The sequence below is a fragment of the Seriola lalandi genome, unplaced genomic scaffold (assembly GCF_002814215.2).
Source record: "Seriola lalandi dorsalis isolate HSWRI2012SDOR001 ecotype SW California unplaced genomic scaffold, Sedor1 jcf7180002054582, whole genome shotgun sequence".
NCBI classification, from domain to species: domain Eukaryota; kingdom Metazoa; phylum Chordata; class Actinopteri; order Carangiformes; family Carangidae; genus Seriola; species Seriola lalandi.
This window is the reverse complement of record NW_019525135.1, coordinates 1197755-1219436: the sequence shown is the minus strand read 5'-3', so window position 1 is coordinate 1219436 and position 21682 is coordinate 1197755. Positions and strand designations below refer to the sequence as shown.

The window sequence follows — 21682 nt, the reverse complement described above, 5'->3', positions numbered from 1 at the left end:
CCATTACGTATGCTGTCAAGGTCAGTTTAGCTCTGGGTTAATTTAGTGATGGGAGAATCTTTCAATCCTCTAAAACGAGTTACAAAGGAATATGATATGCCTCTAAGCTGATCCATAGGTGGAGCGCTTGGATGTATATATATGTGCTGTGACAGAGATGAATAAAAAAGGTAGACCAAGCAAGACCATCATTCATTTAAGCTTGCACAAGCTAAGTCAACTATTTAAAAACTGGCACACACCCTTAGGCGGCAATCTCACATGTGAAACCACACATAAGCTGGGTCCAACATCCTCAGTGAAGTGCACATATGCAACCCCCGACTATATCTCCTCAGCCACATTTTAACAGAAAGGCTGTGAATGTCAATGTGCAAATGTTTACAGCACACCCCGCTGTCAAACCACTGGCGAATCCATCACTTAGCTTAGTAAGCCCACTTAGGTCAACACAAAGTGGTTAATTGCTCCTGATGAAGGTAAAAAATAGGCACTTACAATGACTGAGTGAGGAGGGAGCGGTGGATGAGAATGAATGGAGGATGTCATGAATGATGCCTCCTGTGATATCAGATTCCTCATCAACAGAGGGCCCCCCCACCCCCACCCCCCTTCCTGTCTCAGTGAACAGAGCAGTGCCCAATTTGGCCACCAGCAACAACAAGAAGAAAACAACTTCAAGAGCGTAAATTAAACATACCTGCAGATGCTTTTGACTGTGTGTGTGTGTGTGTATATGTGTATGTGAGGTCTGCAGGCCCCTGCAGGTGGTATGAATAATTAACAGGGCCAACGAGCGAGGCAGGGTACCAGGCTGGGTGTTTTGTTACCCCACCCTCACTCAGCACACGCATAGAGCATTAGATAACCCTATCTACCCACCCGACTTGTGTGCGTGCGTGAGTGTGTGTGTGTGTGTGTGTGTGTGTGTGTGCAGTTGGCTACTTTAGATGATTCCACCATTTGATACCTACAAAACCTCTTGCTGCTTGGTAACAATTCCCGACAGAAAACCTATACATCCCCTATCAAACTGAGACTGGCAGCATCAACTGCTGTAATCAACATCAGCCTTATCGGGTCTCAAAAACTGTAAGGACTGTACGTGCTTGTCTGGTCACTATTGTTGCAGTGCAGCGGTACTGACAACATATGCAACAATCTTCTCTCGGCAGACGGAAAATATGTAGAGTGATTAGACATACTTTGGTAATTATATTTTCCTCCACTTTTTATTCTGCTTCGAATGTATATTTCAAAACTGAAGACAACACTTGGTAGCATGGACACTTTCCGAGAAAAAAAAAGTTCCAATCATCTCTGCAAACAAAATATGTCATTTTTATTCAGCATTAGTATTTTGTTTACATTGTTCTATTTACAACATGGACACACATGACAGGAAAATTGAGGACTTTGTCATTTTAAAATCAAAGTAAAAGGAATTCTTTAGGGGGGAGGAGGAGGAGGAGGAGGAGGAGGAAAAAGACAAGAGTACAAAGACTTCAGAATACACCAGGAAGTTAAGAGTTGAGAAAAAGACGCGGACAAATGGAACAAGGAAGTACACAAGTGAAGACAGAACAAAGAAAAGTATTCAAGCTGATGAAATACAAACGTCAAAAGGACAGAGACATGTCAGACTTCAGTGTAAGTACAGTGACATACGAGAGAATTAGAAGGATGGACATGGGTAAGCATTTAACTATGTGGGCTATAACATCATTAATACTGAAATAATACTAAAATATATATATATATATATCCTCACAACTATTTTTTTTTCTTTCCTAACCCTGGTCATAGCTTTGTGAAGCACCCGCAGGCCCACTTATACCCAACAGCTGAAGTTGTTATGGATGATGATGATGATTCAAGTATAAAAGTCTCTGTTTTCAGCAGGGCTGGGTTGGGCTGTGCATGCGTAACTGTAGCTCACAGAGAAAGTAAAGGATCATGAAGCTTTTCTCAGTTATCATACAGGATTTGTGAACATGTTGGTTGGATGTTAAGTCCTCAACAACTTTGACTGGTTAAGTGATGGCATTTCCTCTGATTCCTTTAAAACTGACGTTGCTGTTTTTTGTCTGTGCATGAGGCGTTATTAAGTTGGTAAACAGTGTGTTTGCTAGGATGCCAAAACGCAGTTGCAATTTTTCCAACTTTAAAAAGTAGAAGACTGGACTGTGCTACTGGAACAATAGAGGAAAGCAGTATGTGTGGCCTGGTGGTTTGACAAACCAACTGGAAGTCTCATGTTCATGAGATTTTTATGCCCCATGTCCTCGAGCACCTGCCCTTCTGAAATGTCCATTAGCAAGATACCGAATCCCTACAAACTCTAAAGATACCCTTCTAGCTCGCCCTGTACTTTGATCTCCCTGACAGGGGTTCAAGAAAAGAGAATTTCGCAGCATGGATCAGTGTCACTTTGATACATTATTATTCATTGTAGAAGTAGTGGATTTCACCTTTCCTGTCGACCTATTACACCCTTCCTCCATCTGCATTTAGAATGAACAGACACGGTGGCTTAACGCTGGCCAAGAAACATGAGTAAAATAATGTGGAGTGAATTAACTACGGAATGATACAAAAAAAAAAAGCTGCTGAGGGCAAGTTCAGTCTTATTGAGAAGGAAAATAACATAAAGAATCCTTTGCATGTGCATACACCTTCTATGACATGAATTCAGAAAATAGGTAAAAAGCCAGTAATTGTTTTTACTCGACTCTCAGTGGGCTAAAACATACTTCATTTGCTTTGTTTCATCCATACACTCCAACTAAAGCTGTACAGTGGTGTAAAACACACAAGCATTGGAAACGACAAGCACTCATACACATTGGTATTCAAGCATACAGCATAAACAAATATTTGCATTATAAAAGGCCACATACAGAATGTGAAGCATTCTCACTCAGTGTTAATATAATTAATATAAGCTCTGTGTAGTTTGTACATGAACCTCTAAAGCTAAATCTAACTAAGACTTTAACCTACAGAAGGGTAGCACTGATCATACAGTGTCATTTGAAACTAACATTTGCAACATGTTATAAATTATCCAACAGATAAATCACAGAGGTATGATGTACAAAGTCAAATGTAGCACTAAAAATGGCAATCAAGTGATGAATCCTTGCTAAATAATAAATAGATGAGGGGTGCAGAATTAAGGCATAGAACTGATGAAGAAATTTATCATAAATCAATAATGCTCTGACTCATCCCTGATGATCACCTGACTGGATGAGCATGAGCACATTTCTGATCTGGCCCTGCCTATCCACAGTATTCGCAGTGGTTTCCATTATCATATCTTTTTGATAATAACACAATCACCCTTTTCACACTGCTAGGCCAAACAGAGTTCAGTCGAGTCATTCTCCACCGGATAAAAACAGGTCAGTACTACCATGTGAAAATGGAAACACTGAGAATATTTTCAACTCAAACGTGACCACTATGATACCGTGGATGGAAAGCGCAGACCTATGCATGCCTTCAATAACCGCTGCTCTCAGTTTTTGTTTTGTTTGTTTCACCAATATGAAGGACACAGAGTTGTGCAGATGTTGGCTTAGCGGAGGGAGTGTACATCTACCATCATGCTATCACACCACTGACACATTAAAATAAGAAAAAAGATCCATAATTAAAATGCTTTTGTACAGTAATAAATAGATTTGTCCTCTATTTACAGTTTACTGGACACACTTTGAAGCAAGAGTTTGGAGTTAAAAACATTAAATCCTAAATATTTTTCAAAAGTTATCTGTTTGTTTTCTTGCTTTGTTCTGAGGATGAGGAGTTGGCGCTCAGGATTTCCCCTATTCATCATCCTTCCAATGGTAGGGAAGGCAGGAAGACAACAGAGAACATGCGAGGGAGAAGATGTACGAGTAAGAAACAATGTCCTCCAATGTGTCTTTCCTGTGTTTCATCCTCAATGACTTTCCGATTTGGTGTTGTGTTGCTGTAGCTGCTGCTGCTGTTAAGAGTTTTCGTTAAATTCGCCTCAGTGCACACATACACCCACACACATCCACACACACGCACACACACGCACACACACGCACACACACAAACACACAGATTTTGAGCACCCGATGCCTTGCTCTGTCCTTACACGATGCATTGTGTATTCTCCTACAGCCTCTTGCTCGCTCCGAGTAGCAGTTGCCTCTCGACACAGACCTAAGAACAGCTTTCTCTTCAAGCTCTCCGAAACCTAGAGCTGAGTCCTTGGGGCAACTTCTTTCTCGTCCCTCTTGGCCGTTCAAAACATTAATTCATCTTCTTCTCGTTTTTCAAGGAGCCATTCCGTTTGTGTTTCCCGTTGGCCATGCTTTCATTATGGCAATGTCCATTGGCCATGTTACCATCATCCCTAGTGTTACCACCTCCCCTGCTCTGGTCCCCAACCTTCTTCCCCCTCAGCAATCGTACCAACCGGCGCAGGGCGAAGAAGGTCAGAGCCAAGGCAGCTCCCACAGTGACGATCACATCCAGCAGGAAGTACTGGTAGGGGGAAACCTGGTATACGGCGGAGCGCAGGTGGTTGGCACCGTGGTGACGGAGGATGTAGCTGACCCAGTAGGCAGCTCTGGTCACAGGGTGGCCCGGCTGGTCTTTGTGAATGTTGGAGAGAAGACGTGCTTTCTGGCGGTACCTACATAGGGAGTATAAGGACACAATGAAGCAAGTCTCAATGGGTGATACTCAGCACATGAACATATCAGAAAACAACTGAATATGAAAAAAAAAAAAAAAAGATCTCGATCACCATGAAATCATAGAGTTGTGATGCCATGAATGGTCACCAGATGGCACTGATTAACAATAACGTTAATATACAAAGCCTTTGTGTGTGCTGTGGCTCTAGAAATCTAACCTGCTGTCTTTGATGACGCTGGTCAGGGCTGTGTAGAGGTCTTCCTCGGTCATGTACTTCCAGTGTATCATGATGCCCATACCTTTGGCTGCCACACGAGTCATGGTGTCATAGTGGTCTCCGAACAGGGGCACACCTACCACCGGCACGCCATGATACATGGCCTCGTAGATGCTGTTCAGGCCGCCGTGGCTCAGGAAGGCCCTAGTGTTGGCATGGCCTAGATGACAGGAAGTTTTGTGTTAGTCTTTTTTTTTGACAGGGCACTTACAGTATTTTGCTGCATTCTTTTTTTTTGTATGGAGTAGAGGCGGCGGCGGGGGGGAGCAGTTTACAGTAAGAGGAAGAATGAAGATGTGTGTATCATTTCAACAGTATAATTACCAAGATGCCTCAGTCAGTGCTTCTGTGGAGGAAGTGATTTCATTCAACATAAACATCTCTTATTTTTAGTAGCTTCCAAATTCTGTGGGTATAGTGGGTAACATGTCATACCATTTGGAAGGGGATTGTGTATTTTTTTTTTTTTAAACTTGATAACAATTTTGGACCATTTAACTCAAATGCACTGTGGTAGGGTGAGCCATTAGAGAGTTAAGAGAAAAGATACATTTTAGTGCTTTGTGGTGACCTGCCCCTTTAAAATGACTATTACTGGCCAACCAGAAAAGCCAGACAGCCATAACGTTTCAATATTTGCAGTCTTGGCTAACCAAAGTGCTATTACTCTGCAACAGAATACAATGCTAGCTGTCAATATCTGAATGCTGTTGCACATTCATCATTCCTGACAGACGTAAAGTGGCTTACACATCCACATTCTGCGCACTACTGTGGTTATATTCACTAGGTATGGGAGGAACCCTCACACACATAACCTACTCCGCCACATCCCGAGGAACATCTTGCATAAAAACACAACAGATTAGTTTTGTGTCAAAACATGCCTTGAACCAGAGGTATGACGAAATCAGATTTTTGAGAAGCTGTTCTCAAACAAGGCACCGGGATTGATTTCAAAGGTTTCGAAAGTGCTGTGAAATACTTTTCAGTTATATGGTCCAATACAACATATAATAAAGTGACTGAGCCAATTTGACTGTTGATAAGAAAACTATATGGTAAAATTCACATCGTGTGGCGTCTTATTAAGGTGCTCACCTAATAAGTCATTCTGAGGCATCCAGTCAACAAGCTTGGTGTTGTTGCCAAGGTTACTGGGTGGAACTCCAGAGAATCTAAGGAAGGAAAGAAGGATATTATGAAGGGAAGGAAAGCATTGACAAATAAATTGCTAACATGGTTCACAACACTTTTTAGCAGATCATGTTGATATCACAATATTTGGATACCAAGGAAACCCCTGAGACTTAACTCTCTGACACAGTCATATTTCACTTTAGTTCTGTTTAATCAGAGTGGCTACTCACAGAATATTTCATATTTATTTCTAATGTGTAATTACTACTGACTGTGGGAGAAGAGTGCACACCTACCACATGGATTGGAAATGGATTCCCTATTATGCTATATGAAGTCCAGCCTAACTACAACATTAAATTGTTCAACATTCTGTTGCTACAAGCAATAAAGTTATTACATCCAGCCTTTTGTTTCTTACAGCTGTTTGTGCCTATTCACTTGTTAGAGGAATACTCTAAGAAGAGCGATACCACTCTTGTGTCTGTACAGTAAATATGAGGCTACAGCCATCAGCCAGTTAGCTTAGCTTAGCACACAGACTGGAAGCAAGGCACAACAGCTCCCCTGGCTCTGTTCCCAGGCGACAAAATCAGCCTACCAGGCCACCAAGCTCGTTAAATAACATGTTATTTGTTTTATCTGTGCAAAAACCAAAACCCGTCTAACTCGTCGCAGTGTCACAGTTGGATGCACGCCGGACTGTTTCTTGATTTCGCTCAGTAACTTTCTGGCGAATCTGCTGGTTGCCGGGCAACCTAACAGTCACCACAAGTCTCCAGGAAGTTACTACTAAGAAAGTCTTGCTTGTTCACTCGCAGATTTAGGTTTCGACTCATCATCTTCGACTGGTGGTGTTGAATTGTATACAGTATTGTGAGTATGTTCGCTGGTGTCAGTGGTTGTGTCTGCGGAAGCATGCTACATTACGACCCCCATCTGTCCATCTCTGTCTCCTTCCCTCGCTACCCCAAACTCTTTCATCTCTCTTTCTCTGTTCAACAAAGCACCAATTCACTGTTCTGCCAATCAAAGCCTACATTCATGCAGCCAATTATCAATGACACAATTCATTTGGCTTGGTCCCTGTGTTTTCACCAGCCTTCTTCCTTTTCCATCCTCTAGGTCTGGAAGGGCCACTGAAAGCCAGATTACTATTCTATGTCACATACAAAGTCTTGGGGCCTATAAAAGTCAAATGCTAGTGTCTACGAGTTTCAGATTGTTGACTGACTTCACCTGTAGAACTGGTCCGATACTGACATGTGAAACATCAATCTCTGATATCTCATCATGAAAGGTCAATGCTTGAGAACAGAGGAATGTGTTTCATTTGCCTTTGAAATTTAACACACTACAAACATGTTGCATGGCAAACGAAATCTAGTACTCCTCATTACCACACACAGTACTTCTTTCCCCCGATTGCCACAACCATGGCAAGATTTTTTCACAACCACTCACCTGTTTCCAAACAGACACTGCAACCACAATCTGATCCCCCACCAGTGACTCTGCCCAGCTCTAACACCTCAAATTCTGTAACATAGTGACTTGCTTGCTGTTGAACCTTGCCCCTTGCATGCTAGTAAGTTGCACCACATACATCTTTGTTCCACAATATCACATGTTTCATAACCTCTCCCATGCAATCCAATTGTGCACACACGGATCCAAATGAGCAAGGTACAGGCAACCAAGGAAGACTTCTGCAAAACTAACGAAAAAGCAGCGACACACACGTTAACTATTCTCGTTTGGATGAAGGCACGGATGGTCAAAAATGTTGGTATGACGCTTTACTAAATAAACATTGTGGAAACAGTTTGAGTGTATGACTATTTTGTTTTGGTTGTATATGCAATAAAAGTGGTTGTATTGCATCTGAGCTCAAATGTTCTCCCTTTTAAATGGTAGATTGATTTTCCAGTTACAGTCAATAGATGCATTCCCTAACTGGATAAATCTGCTTTATTATTCATATCAACTTCATTTGACCCTCTACCAATGTATTACATTTATTTCTGGAAAAAAACAGCAAAAACTTTCCATATTTTTCTCTCCTACTTTCTTATCATCGCACCTCTGGAACTGACATCATCACTCTGAGGTCTCTTTCTAGGGTCAGAGGAATGTTTTTATTGTCTATTAGAATGTAACTTTGAACTTTATCCTTGCACTTCTTGCTTTTGTTTATTTGTCATGTGTGGGGTTTTGAAACTAAATCACTCCAAATGTTTGCCTAGTCTTTGCAAAAGTCTCATCTTATCTTATATTATCTTTAGTAAACACCTGTAAATCAAATGTTGGCATGGCTCACAGGGTGCCCGATGAAAATAGAAAGGCACAATATGATATCATTAATAATAATAGTTAATGGTAACAATTTATCAGTTGAAATAAAGGGTAAAATGAAAAACCTTTCGAACAATATTGAAAGTTCAGTATTCCATTTCCATTTGGTCTATAATAACATATTTTGAACTTATAATCGTACTAAAAATGCTAAAAACTACAACTGAAATAAATACAAATAAACAATACAAAACAACAAACAAACAAAAACTGAATCTACACATGCCATGTGAAAACTAACTAAAGCAAAACTAAATTAAAACACATCATTTTAAAACTGTAATTATTCTGGCACAGACACACCTAATGAAAAAGTTACTTGACCATTTTGTCACGGTCATGACATCATTGAAAACTGTGGAGTGTGTTTGTACAAATTACACACCAGCCACCAACCTCTGCACACAGGGGCATGTTAACCATTACCACTCACCCAGCTATACATCTGGAGAAAAGGTCAGGTTTGTGGACAGTGTGTATATATGTACTCGACCCACGGCTTTGTTCCTGCAGTCTACAATAGTTATGCAATACTTGGGCATACCAGAATAGATTGACCTACACAGTATATATAAACTATATTGTCTAATAAAGATGGTGCAACATCAGTCAGTTTCTAATTAGTTCTAATTAACTGTTATTTAAACATTTATGAGATGGAAATTACTCAAAAATAAAGTGTGTGAATGTGGTCAATGAATCACAGACTCAATTATGTTGAGAGTTAAAGATTGACAGGTTTACGAATCAAATTTCAAGGCACTGAGAGACTTGCCTCCTCTATCAGTCCCACTCCCCCTCCCTGTTATTTTTAGCATTTTTCCTGCTCAGGTCACAGACAGTGGATAATTGCTTTGGGACTCTGTGTAAATGATTACTAAGGATTAGATTTCAATCACACCTATCTCTCTCACCGGGAAGGCACAAACATTTTAGATAAGTGTGAAGGACCTTTTGTCATCAAGTCAACCTGAACTCATGTGCCCAGCGATGACACATGCATGCATGCACAGACACTGCAGCAGCTTTAGTTTTACAGCCTTAGCACACAGACGCAACACCAAACCTAGTCTGTGCAGCAATTTCTTCTAATTTATCAGCCTATATATACACTGATACAGATATACAGTATATACAATAAGCTAATGTCGGCCAGTATATTAGCCTGGTTGATTTATTGGTCTATCTCTATTTAGTTTCCTTCTCACATACATACTCAACGCTGTTTGAACAAACAGATGACCTAAGATAACACCCTGAAGCAAATGTAAGATGGGAATATGGACTTTAGCCTAAGAGGAAGCCTGTAACAGAGGAACAACACATGTATTTTATGATGAGCCACTGAACATAAGCAGCATGGATGAATACGGGGGTCCACGTAAAACGTAATATATACACACTAAGTCATCTGACATCCAGAGCCCCCTGAGTGCTGAGTGGAGGAAAGTCTTCAACTTGAAGCTGACTACATTAGAAAGGTTACATCTGTCACACTGGCAGATGTGTACAGTGAGAGTGACAGTGAGAAAATAGATACTTTACCTCCAGACGACACGCTGGGGCAGCCTGGCGAGGGCTCCTGCCAGTTTGTGAGCAATGTCATGAGAAAGGTACTTGACCCCAGCTCCGAACGACACAACCACAAAGCCATGCTCCGCTGTGTCATTCACCCACGCCTCAAAATCCTGCAGAAATATGAGAAAAAAGAGCTTAAAAAAACCCCAACATTTTTTAGTATTGATACACAGTGTAGATAATTGGTAATTGCAATTGCAACCCGCTAAGATCCACCTCAGATTATTCTAATGCATTAAAGATAAAAACCTGACATAAACAGGCCGTTCACATACATGAACCTTGTTTGTCATCTTTATCGCTTTATAGCTAGGACAGGCATGATTAATGAAGGCTTGTTTCTCATATTCTGAGTGATTTACACGTTTACAGATAAATTTGGGACGATGACATAAAACTCACAGAATTTTGCTGGACAACTTGACCAATCAGCGTACAGTACACCAAAACGTTTTAGTAATGTTGCAATGTGATAGCAACAGGCAGATGAGAAAATCCCAGACTATAAATCCCTTTCTAGCTGGTACCACTTATAAAAATATTTCTGTGTAGACTACTGAAATTCAAATCCAGGAATATTTTTTTTACATAAAAAGAACAGGCCACAGTGGAAGTTTATCAAGCAAGACAGGTCTAATGTCTAATGCATGAAGCTGTTAAATATATGCAAGTTAATGCCTGAGAACTTCAAGCTAGGATGTGCTGAGCTCACATTTTGCACTCTGGTGCCCAGTGCTGCATTATACATCAACATTTCATATTATGACATTAATGAGCAATATTGATAGTGCACAAAGCCACCAATTTTAATGGCCGAGTATCATTTTCTTCCTACATTCATAGATGAACTTATTTCCCCACATAGAATTTCCTGGTTTCCTGTTGAATCATTCTTTCAGTGAGATAAACAAAAATACAGAAAATAGTCATTTACATTCATTTTGGGAACATTTTATCCTTAAGCTACTGTGACATCAATGTTTATGTCTCATCATTATTTTATTCAAGTGGATGGGAAAGTGGTCTCAGACTTTTGGACCCCACTGCATGTCTACTGCAATTTGGTGTATAATGTATGGCTGTACATAGCAAGTAGTGCATTTCCCCAAGAGATCAGCAACTCTCTACAAAGATCTAGTTTTGTATAAAATATCTACTCTCTGTTGGGAAGCTTGTTTTGAAGCTGCTCATTAATAATCATTTACAAAACACCATAAAAGTCAGTCTACACAAAAGTCATCCAGCCATCTGATACATGACAAAATCCTACACACTGAAAATGCATAATGTTCAGCACATTAACAAGTTTACCAATTAAAACTTTGTCATCTGATCTGTGCATCCGTAACATCCTTAAAGGGTCAGTTCACCTTCATAACAACAGACACTATTCCCACTCTTACCCTTGTTGGTACAGAATCTAGACATGTAGGCAGTTCAGTTTTATGTGCCGGGTTTTTTTGAGATATTTGAGGTTTGTGCCGCCACCTCAACACAATAAAATACAATGAAGGTGAAAGAGGGAATGTCTTTTGTGATGTTCTGAGAAATCTTAACACCAGCGTGTTTCTCTAGAAACAATGTCCTAGTTGCTTAACAGACTTCACAGTTATCTTCCCCAGTCCCCCGGTTGGCCATTCACCAAATTGAATAAAAATAGAGAACAGTTTATCTTGACTGATAACGTTTAGCTGAGTGTCCATTATTAAAAGCAAAGTCAGATATATAAGAGCTCCCCGTAATAACTGCTACATTGATGTTGACGTAAACAGAATTAACATATTTGGGTTACACGGATGAAGGGATAGTGAAGAATATTTCAACTATCACATTGGAAAACAAAGACTCCATAAGCACCGTTTACATGACGAAGTTCAACAATCCTAGATATTATCTGTGGTCTATCAATATGAAACATTTTATTGATAGACCAAACCAAAGAAAAGAAAAGAAAGGAAGCCTGCGGTCTCTCCCAGCTGAAAGCTGCACTGAGGCAGTGAAAACCAGAGACATGACTTCCTCCTCCAGGGCACTGTTCTTGGAAGCAGGAGACCTATTCTGGGTTTTACTAAAAGTAGTTTTCTACATTAACTAATAAACCTGTTTTTGGAACAGGCTGTGGAGGGGGGGACTAGTGGGTGGTAAGACAGCCTGCCATTAGCTGATCAAAAATAAACTTGGCAGTTGATGTTAAGAGGAAGTCATAACAAACAGAGGGGTTTTAGAGCTCAGAAAAGGTTGTTTGTGTGTGTGGGTGTGTGTGTGCATGTGCATTTAGGATGTCAGCAGTGCTCTGTATAGTAAAATAATTATTTGAGAATGTTAAGTGAGGATGTATGGACTGACGGTGGATGGGGACTGGTCAGGGAGCAGCCATGTTGGAGTGACAGAAGCGGAGGACAAGTAGGGGGTGGGGGCGGGGGTGGGGACGGGGGGCAAATGGTCCAGCTGCGGCAGCTAAGGCCGGCCCTGGCACGGAGCAACCTAAGGGGCACACTGGGCTCTGTGTCCCAGCAGTGCAACCCTACTGTCCCTACAACGCAGCCCTCAGTGACCCCATAAAAGAGTCTCAGTGTCCCCAGCGCTCTGCCCAGAACAATGGCCTCGTTCTCCCTCCACTTCCATTATAACTCCCTCCGCACAACACGGCACAATGCTCCCTATTGGCTGGAGTGGCATTCCAAAATCCTCTGCAGTAGATACCAACAGCCCGCGCTCTCGGCATTCGAATGCTGGACTAACCCCAGTCACCACTCGCCTCTGCTCTCCATGGCTCCCCTCCCTCTCTGCTCAAAAAACCTTCCGTGTCCATTCAACTCAAAACCTTCCTCACCCCAGCATCCTCTATGAAGGCCCGCTTTGTAGCAGGATGTAATAATAAGAGATACCAAGTGATAGGAGAGACAATGGGGACAAGCAAGGGTAGATACAAAAAATACTGAAACAGTCAGTCCGTTAAGACGGGGTGGGGGTGGGGGGGGACAATACGAAGGGAAGAGAAACCAGCAAAACAGGCTGTCAATAAATGAACTGAGGTATGTGCAGTTACTGTATGTGAACTGACAATGTGCATCATCATAAGTCTATTGTCTATTAACAACCATTTTTTCTTGAAAAGCATATAAGAGATACGATCTACCACCACTTTCCCATGGGTAAACTCTTTCACAACTGCTCTTGAATAATTAGTTCACCTGGTGAATGAGAAACATTTGACAGAAAATTGCTAATTTATGCAAGTTAGTAAACCTAGAAGGGAACAGGCTCTAATATAAAAAAAGGAGAGAAAACAATGTGAATAGTTATATGTAATACAAAAAGAACAAACTTCTCCCAAGTCAGTTTGAAGCATAACGATATGGATTTCTATCCCTTCCATGAAACCACACATTTGCATAATGTCATGGTCAAACTCAGTCATAATGAATTAGCCCTTGTGTTGCAGTACCTTTGTCACCAGTGGCACAGAGCCCTCATTTTATGTTCCAGCATTACACGGGAACATATTTTTAATATTTTTATTTAAGCATGTGGATCTTGTGTAAGTGTAAATGAGCGTTAACTGACACAAGGATATTGACTCTGTAGAAGGGTTGGACAATATGACAATATACAATTTACTAAATATCATAAGATGATATAAATATGTCAATCATCAGCGATTTTAGATTGTTTATTCTGCAGTAAGTATCCCTTTAACATCTGTGGGTGTATTAGGCCACTGTAGGAAATGTTACACTGAGTTATGACTCCAGTGGGATTTTATATGACTTTTGAATCAATGTGGTGAAGCACCTAGGTGTATCAGAGCTGAATTAGCCCAACAGCAGACATGCTGGCAGGTTATTAATTTATCCATGTTAAATTTATCAATTCATTTTCCAGAAAATGTACAAACTTAACACAATCTACAATGACAGCGTGATATAAAATTACACACACTGTGAGGATTTTATCCATATCGACCAGTCCTACTCCGCAAGGACTAAAACTAGGACACACATACTCAGAGCACAGTGAAACACTGCATAACACATTTTTTACATCTGACGTACCACACATAAATATTTTTGTCTGTCTTAGCCTGTCTCATCATGTGCTTATCAGCTGTCTGTGTGTCTCTCAGTACTGACCTGTGGCAGACGGTTGGGGGGCTTGGTGAGGATGCCTCCTATGTACACCACATGTGGCAGGGTGGGCCTGGGGAACTCCAGAGCCATGTCAGTGCACAGCATCCACAGCCGGCTGCCTTGCACCAGGTCAGCCATGGCCACTTGAGGCTTCACTCCATGTTTCTTCATAATCCGGTCATACTTGGGCAATGCAATATAATGGACTCCAAAGCGCTGCACCAGGTAAACAGCAGTGTTTGTGATCCTCTGGACCAGAGACATGTGGTCTGTCAGCAGTGAGTTGAATTCAGGTACATAAGATAGCGGGGCTGGGGCACCAACCTCAGCAGGATACCACAGACCTGTGCTGAAGACGGCATATTGCACGCCCAGGATATGAGCTATTACAAAACCACACATCTCATTAGGATCCACCAGCAGCAGGTCAAACTTGGCCTCCTTGAGGCGGGTCATTACCTCGACATTGCCTACAACAGCATCACAGTTCTGAGAGTAGTGGTCAAGAATGTCAAACAGTTCCAGAAATGTCAGGCGGCCTGAGAAGATGTTGCTGACTTTGGACTGGAGGAAACTGTCAGCCGTGCTGCTGTTAAAGATCCCTGGATAGCGTTGTAGGTGGTAGTGAGGAGAGGGGGGCACCTCACGACCCTCTGAAATTAGAAAATGGCTCTCATGGCCCTCCTGGTGCAAAGCTGTGGCCAGAGTCTTGAAGATGTAGAGGTGTGATTCAAACATGATGGGTGGGACCACAATTACTTTAGAGCATGATGCACTGGGACTCCAGGTGAGGAGGCCGAGGAGGAGGAGTAGTGATGAGGGTAGTAGCATGGCTGAAATAATAAAGAAAGGAACAATGTTAGCACTGCAGGATGTCAAAATAAAAGCAGAACCCAGTCATCAAAAAGCTGTCATCATACAAATAACAGTCAGTGTTGCTCCACCGGTACAGAATCAACCTAGATTATTATCAGGTTAGATACATGTATCATACATCATACCTTCATTTAATACTGGGAATTATATAGGAAAATGGGCCTGACATAAAATTACAGGTCAAAAAAGTGCCTGCTGAAGACTCAGAGAAGGTAAAGAAAGAACAGTTCATCTGATGTATATGTATAGTTTGTTGTCTTGAAAACTTTTATCTACACAAAGAACCTCACTCTGGCCCACCTATTGTCTGTCAACCATGATGAAAGGAGGCAGTTTGACATTGTTGAAAGTCTTCACATCAAAGCCTTCACTTCAAGCCTGGAAATGAATTAAATTGGTCTCTATACTCAGAAGTGGTATTGAGAGAATGCAGCTTCTCAGTTTCTGTGTGGTTGTATGTTCTCATTAGTTTACCTGCCCTAATGAACCTTTGCCTTTCTTTCTCCATATTTCAATTCCACCTCTTCATCCCGCCTCACTGTGCACAGCCGTCACTGACATGGTGTGGGTAGCACCAACGTCATTCTAAACCTTCAGCCGCTCTATTCACAAACATAAACACAAAGAACCATTATCATGGCACCATGTCATAGCCTGTGCCCTATATGCCTACACTCTTTCTCCCTCTTACTTGGATTAATCATCAACACTCAGAACCTCTTGCGGAGAGCCATCAATTATCCAGGGTTTTTTTTCTTTTTTCTTTTTAAATCTACAATGACTAACTCGTATTCTCCTTCCACAGGGCGTTACACCTTAAGGAACGCACTGACCTTTGGAGGAAAATATATAAAATTACACTCAAGCAAAAGCGTGATTGTGAAAGTAATCAATGCACAAAACAAAACCACGGCCAAAACCAGGGCTGCTCCTTCAGGTACTTTTGAAGCGAAATGAGTTGTCCAAATTCTTAACATGATGCTTACAATATAATTCAGCAAGCAGATTAATAAATTCTCGACCTACTTACGTAATATGCATAGCCTTTCATCTCCTTATAAAGCTCTCCTTTTGGAGCACTGGAGAAAGCATACATTCTTCCATACATTCTTCCACTGGCTATTCAAACATCACATTGCACCCCCATGTAGATTACCAGTCCATAACCTCAGACAAAGCCAAAAGAAACTGCTGTACAAGGGCTTGTGAGGAAGCATCTTGCATAACTGTTACAATTGTGTTATAATACGTAAGCGGCCTTAAAATGGACTGCCAAAGCTAGATAAGGAATTAAATATAAAGGGACAGGTCTTAGTTTTAAACCTAACCTGGTCCTTTGAGTGTTTTCGGTGTGGAGTTTAAGGTGGCGTGTTTGCGTAGGTGTGGATCTATGATGTCACCGTTTTTCCATGTGTCAGACTGATAACCCATTCATGGCGTAGCCTGCCTCTCATCCAGTGTGTGCTCCGATAGGCTGCAGCAGCCTGCCAGTGCTTATTTCCTCTTGTCAGCCCCACAAGACATCTCCCGCATCATATTTTATCATCAGATGAGTACTATCTCCATTCTAGTGCCATTACATCTCAATCTATATCAAATGGCATGGCCCGTATTGTTTCTGCTGAACGTCTCCTGATGGCATCTACACAGGATTATGTATCTTATCAACCACCTGCTTCTCCTCAATATGGAGGTTCTCTCCACAAACAGCTGGGGCCTGACAGGAAGAGGAATCAGCGTGGCCACCATTTTGTTTAGCATTGTCCTGAGGATATCGTTACAAATACTTCTCAGCCCAGACTGTTGATGGTAACTATAGAAACCAGCCACTGTCTACTGAGGACTGTGATGCTTCATGACTTAAGTTACTAACAATGGAGTCTGGTTATCGTGCACACAGGGAGGGCTGAGCAAATTATCTGGATTAACAGAATTAAAAAATACGAAACGATGGGTGGATCCGGGTGAAGGCAAAGAGGGGATGAAAAACAAAATTGCACAAAAATTTAAAAACAGAAGAAAAAACTATTTTAGAATTTGTAAGGAAAACCCTTTAACAAGGCATAACAGCTATGGGCAGCAGGCGACAGCTAAGAGATATATGAATATATTTATATTGTTATATGATATGAAACATCTTACCAGCTATATTACCATTAAATGAGATGACTGTGTGTGAACGTATAGCAAAGTTAAATCTACAATTATTGCCTCAACTTGATTGATCACATTATCATATGAAGGATTTAAACAATTAGTGAGTCTGTTGCCTCCGACTAATAGACTTTGTGTATAAACATAAGTCACCTGCAAACAGGTGCAGTTTACTTTTAAGTTTTACCCAATATTCTACACCTATGTTTTCACTTCACAATTTCCCTTTCTCTAATTCACGTACAATTCCTACATATATCAACAATAATAAATGTATGATAAATAATATTGTTTATTCACATTCAGTAATTAATTTGGACTGTCCACAGTACTGATTATTATTACCAGCAAACTGTACAAAAATACAATTCGTAAAAGTTTTGATTTATGCACGTGCAGAATTCTTCTGTAATATATGACTGTGCATTGAACATCAATTTGAGTATTTTATATGATCACAGAAACATGTACCATATTGTGATATAGGTTATTAATACTGTGATACTGATTCTTACATGTCCTGCTTCGACAACTGCATCTAAGTTTTGTCTGTGCCACATTTCAAATTGTGGCACAGACTCATAAAGACTCACAGATGAGCTTATAGTGCAAAAAACACTGTTCTATGGTATTTTCCTTAGATTAAGAGCAAAATAGCATGAATGAAACTGAGAATGAAAAAGAACATTATGGGAAATTTCTGTGTAACCAACTACCGCTTTCAACAGACAAAATGCAGGTAATTATAAACTCTGACCATAACACTGTGATAATCTCAAATTAATTGGCTTGCATTGCAGCTTTCCGTTGTGTATTATGGAAAATCAAACCAATTACAGCTTCTGCAGAAAGCGTTTTGGCCCATTCAGACTGACACAAGACCGTAATTATACAGTATTTATTGCTCTCTAATACCATAATCTAGACTTACATTTTCTTGATTTAGCACAGCAGGAGGAGCAGCCTCGCTGCTTACACAGCAGGGGTTCATTAGCTCAGTGCACCCTGTTGAGAGGGGTGATGTGACTTCCAAGAACTGATATTAAGTAAAACACAAGTCAGTCCAAGCTGTTTATTTAGTCTCATCTTTCAAATAGAGGGACATAAACTGATCTTAAATTTCTTTGCTGAAAAAGAACCCACTTGAGTCCTTTGAAGGGCAATACAAGGTTAGTAAGACTTTTAACAAAAATGAATGAACAACACAAACCGAAAGGGCTTGGCTGCACAGTTCACATTAGCTTCAGATTATAGAATACAGTTCCCTGAAAACTAGAGGCAGATTCATAATCTGCTAACAGCTGTAAAGTTTAATGAGATCTGTAACTGACCCATGCAAATTTGATCATATCAAAAATCAAACTCTGATGATGATATCTAACATGCAAACACATAATATGGCCTGATGTCTACAACAAAAATACCTCAATGTTTGGATACATGTGTGAAAAGGCACATTAGCTCAACACCTACAGAAGTTTAAGGATAATGATGTGATATCTGCTAAATAATACTTTGTCCTTCTTTTTGCTTCATAGAAAAGTTAAGCTAAGGTCAAGAACCTTTAGATCTTGAATTTTGGTGAAAACAAAATGAAAGTGGAAAAAAAACACTTGACTTTCCCATGCCAAGCCACATGAGAAGCTGTTTATAATGGCAACATGGTCTCTGTGTGCCCTTATCTCTTAAAGCTTCATCAGCATTTGACAGAAAGGTATAGACACTGGCTATAGATGAATAACACTGTGAGAAAACACTACTTATTCATTCCCTCACACGTCTCTGTTCAAATAAGTTATATTTTCTTGTAAAAAAAAAAAAAAAAAAAAAAAAAAAAAAAGAAAGAAAAATTAATTTCCCACCCAGACCCATATGCTACACAGACACATACATGTCACTGGACATGTCACTGCAAAACGGCCTACAAGGCCTTCAGCATGAGCAACCAGCTCATCCATTGCTGTTTTCAATGTCATTTTAAAGATCAGACAGAAATTCACTGTACTATTCAACCCCATTCATTCCACCTCTCAGCTCTCCTTCCTCATATTTGACTCTTTAAATGTCACCTCTTACCTTCTCTACTTCCCCTCATACTTCTTCAGCCACACTACGACCATCAACACACACAGGAACAGGTCGGACAGACTCTCGTCTTTCAAAGAGCAAATAGTTGTTATAGCCAATAAACAAAAGAGGAGAGTAGTACAAAGCAGCACAGTAACCGTCAATGGTATCTCATTAACATATATATATATATACAGTGGTGTATATATATATATATATATATATATAAAACCCCCACAAATAGATCCTGTGAAATATCCTTGCATAATATATTCAACCAATAACAATAATTCTTGGGATGACATTTCTAATTAAATTAGCACTTACAACTTTACTTGTGTACACAGAAGAAGTATGGCAGCCTTTCTGAGCCTGGGTGGATTTATTCGTTTAAGCTTTGGGCAAAGGCACAGCGCACAATACACACGGACGCTTTGAGCGTTTAAGCAATAGCACGAAGAATTTCTGGCTGATTGAAAGTAATCTCAATCATCATCCAAGTCAGATTGATATTTGGTACATTCAGCAGTGACTTGCATATCTGAGAACAGGATCGCCCTCATCACCTTTCGCCTGCAGATTCAAAAGATAGATTTTTATTTTTCAAACATCAGGTGATTGCTTTGCGTGGGTGCAGCATGGTTTGGCCGAACAGGTGTCCTGATGTAGGTATAGCTCAAAGAGAGAAATGCTGTATTTAGGTCAAACAGGTTTTCGGTTGAAGTTCACCTTTACTTACAGGTCATATTATAAAGCCCACTGGACATGTGGGGTTTGATATCGATTTGTGACCTCTCATAAAGATTAGGATTACCATTTTACAAGTCCAACTGATAATAACTCGTAAAATGTCATGCCAGCATATCCTGGCACGGCGGCTGTATTTTATAACAGTGTTTGTTTTTCTGGAGGTTAGCACACACCCAAAATATGTAAAAAGTGTCATGCCGACAATCCAGAAACAAGTCTCTACAAAACGCTTAGGATAATGTAATGGAGGCATATTACTGCCAAACTGGGGCCACACAACATATATTGAAGAATGCCATGTTGCAGAGGATAACTTTATACCAGGTTCAATCCACTACTGAATTCACAAATACACCATGACAATTTACCGCCAATGGGGATTTTCCTAATTCGCAAAGGACGTGAACGCAACACAGCAACCTGTGTCTCAGGAGGTTTCGACTGTCTCACCTGAGCTTTCCGTTTAAACAGCCAAGCAGCAAGTAAGAGTTCTCCGACAATATCAGGTTAGACGGCTTGTATGAAACTATAACCACGAAAAATAAAAGAATGAAAAAAGTGGGTTTTTGCAAAGTCGCCAACAACAGGTTGTGTTCACGATGCACCTGTTGTGACGCGCACGTAGCTCACTTGTGTTGGCCTTACCTTGTGACTTAGACGTTGCTCGGCAGAAGTTGAGAGGGGTGGTAGTCTCCAAGAGGATTTAAAAGTGTCGGGGAGGAAAAACACAAAAGGTGATAAGGACTAAAGGAATAGAAACGGGTCCCCGGGTATCGAGCACGGGCACAGGGAACATTAGAGTCGCAGTGTCTTTCACGGTGAAGGGGAGAGGCGTTCCAAGATGGACAGGAAGGGAGTGGCAGAGAGGGGGAAAAAAACCTGCACAGGGTTGGTTGAATAAAAGTCAATGAGGGTGGGGGAGTATCGGCCCATACAAGTCCTACTTTGCCTCTGCAACAAGTGACTGACTCCGTGTTTACTGTCAGCAGTTGGGATGAGTGAGTGTATGGGTCATAGGTTTGTTTAGACTGATAAACGATGTCAACGACTGACCACATTTTTCTCGGTTTTATACTTGTTAGATTAAGGTGGTGGCTGATTTTACAGAGATGAGTTTGTAGGAAGATGGTGCCTCTGAAGCAGAGGAAAATCTTAGATGCTTGTAATTTTAATTCTTAAATGTATTTTAGTAATTGTTAAATTGGTGGCTGTCTTAGGCTGCATATTGATATTCCATGTTGTGGTAGCACTTTCTAATAATGCATCCTTTAACAAAGGGTTACAAATTATTCTGTTGAGACTAACAGTTTTTTTCATAATAGATTAATCTATTCATTTTTTAACTAACTAATAGTAACTGATTAATCATTTACTTTATTAAATGACCCATTTCCAAAATGTCCACTTCCCTGAGCCTAAGGTAACATCTTTAAATTGCTTCTTTGGTCCCACTGGCAACCTTTAACCTTTGTATGAACCAAAAGAGTACATGTGCATTCATTAGAAACTATATCTATCTATCTATCTATCTATCTATCTATCTATCTATCTATCTATCTATCTATCTATCTATCTATCTATCTATCTATCTATATGTCTATCTAATTTCACCCACTCACCTTTTGTGCGTGTGTGTACTTCTAAAAGATTGATGACTCAGAGCTGGAAGATAAAG

The 21682-nt window shown here is 40.5% G+C and overlaps 1 protein-coding gene across 1 annotated transcript; it reads right to left on the bottom strand.

Moving 5' to 3' along the window:
- Positions 1–1321: 1321 nt before the first annotated feature.
- ugt8 (UDP glycosyltransferase 8) lies at positions 1322–20868 on the bottom strand. The gene is made up of 6 exons (XM_023418526.2): positions 20653–20868; positions 14164–14993; positions 9998–10140; positions 6059–6135; positions 4898–5117; positions 1322–4675 (listed from the first exon to the last, which is right to left on the bottom strand). The coding sequence occupies exons 2-6, from the start codon at positions 14989–14991 to the stop codon at positions 4291–4293; spliced, it is 1653 nt and encodes a 550-aa protein (XP_023274294.1). The 5' UTR covers positions 14992–14993; positions 20653–20868; the 3' UTR covers positions 1322–4290.
- Between the last annotated feature and the right edge of the window lie 814 nt (positions 20869–21682).

Bases quoted from the DNA above. Each gene is read 5' to 3' on its own strand.
- ugt8 (XM_023418526.2), bottom strand. From the start codon at position 14,991: ATGCTACTACCCTCATCACTACTCCTCCTCCTCGGCCTCCTCACCTGG. The intron at 5,118-6,058 runs GTGAGCACCTTA...CCTGTCATCTAG, and splicing joins GCCTCAGAATGACTTATTAG to GCCATGCCAACACTAGGGCC. The intron at 4,676-4,897 runs GTTAGATTTCTA...CTCCCTATGTAG, and splicing joins AGCGTCATCAAAGACAGCAG to GTACCGCCAGAAAGCACGTC.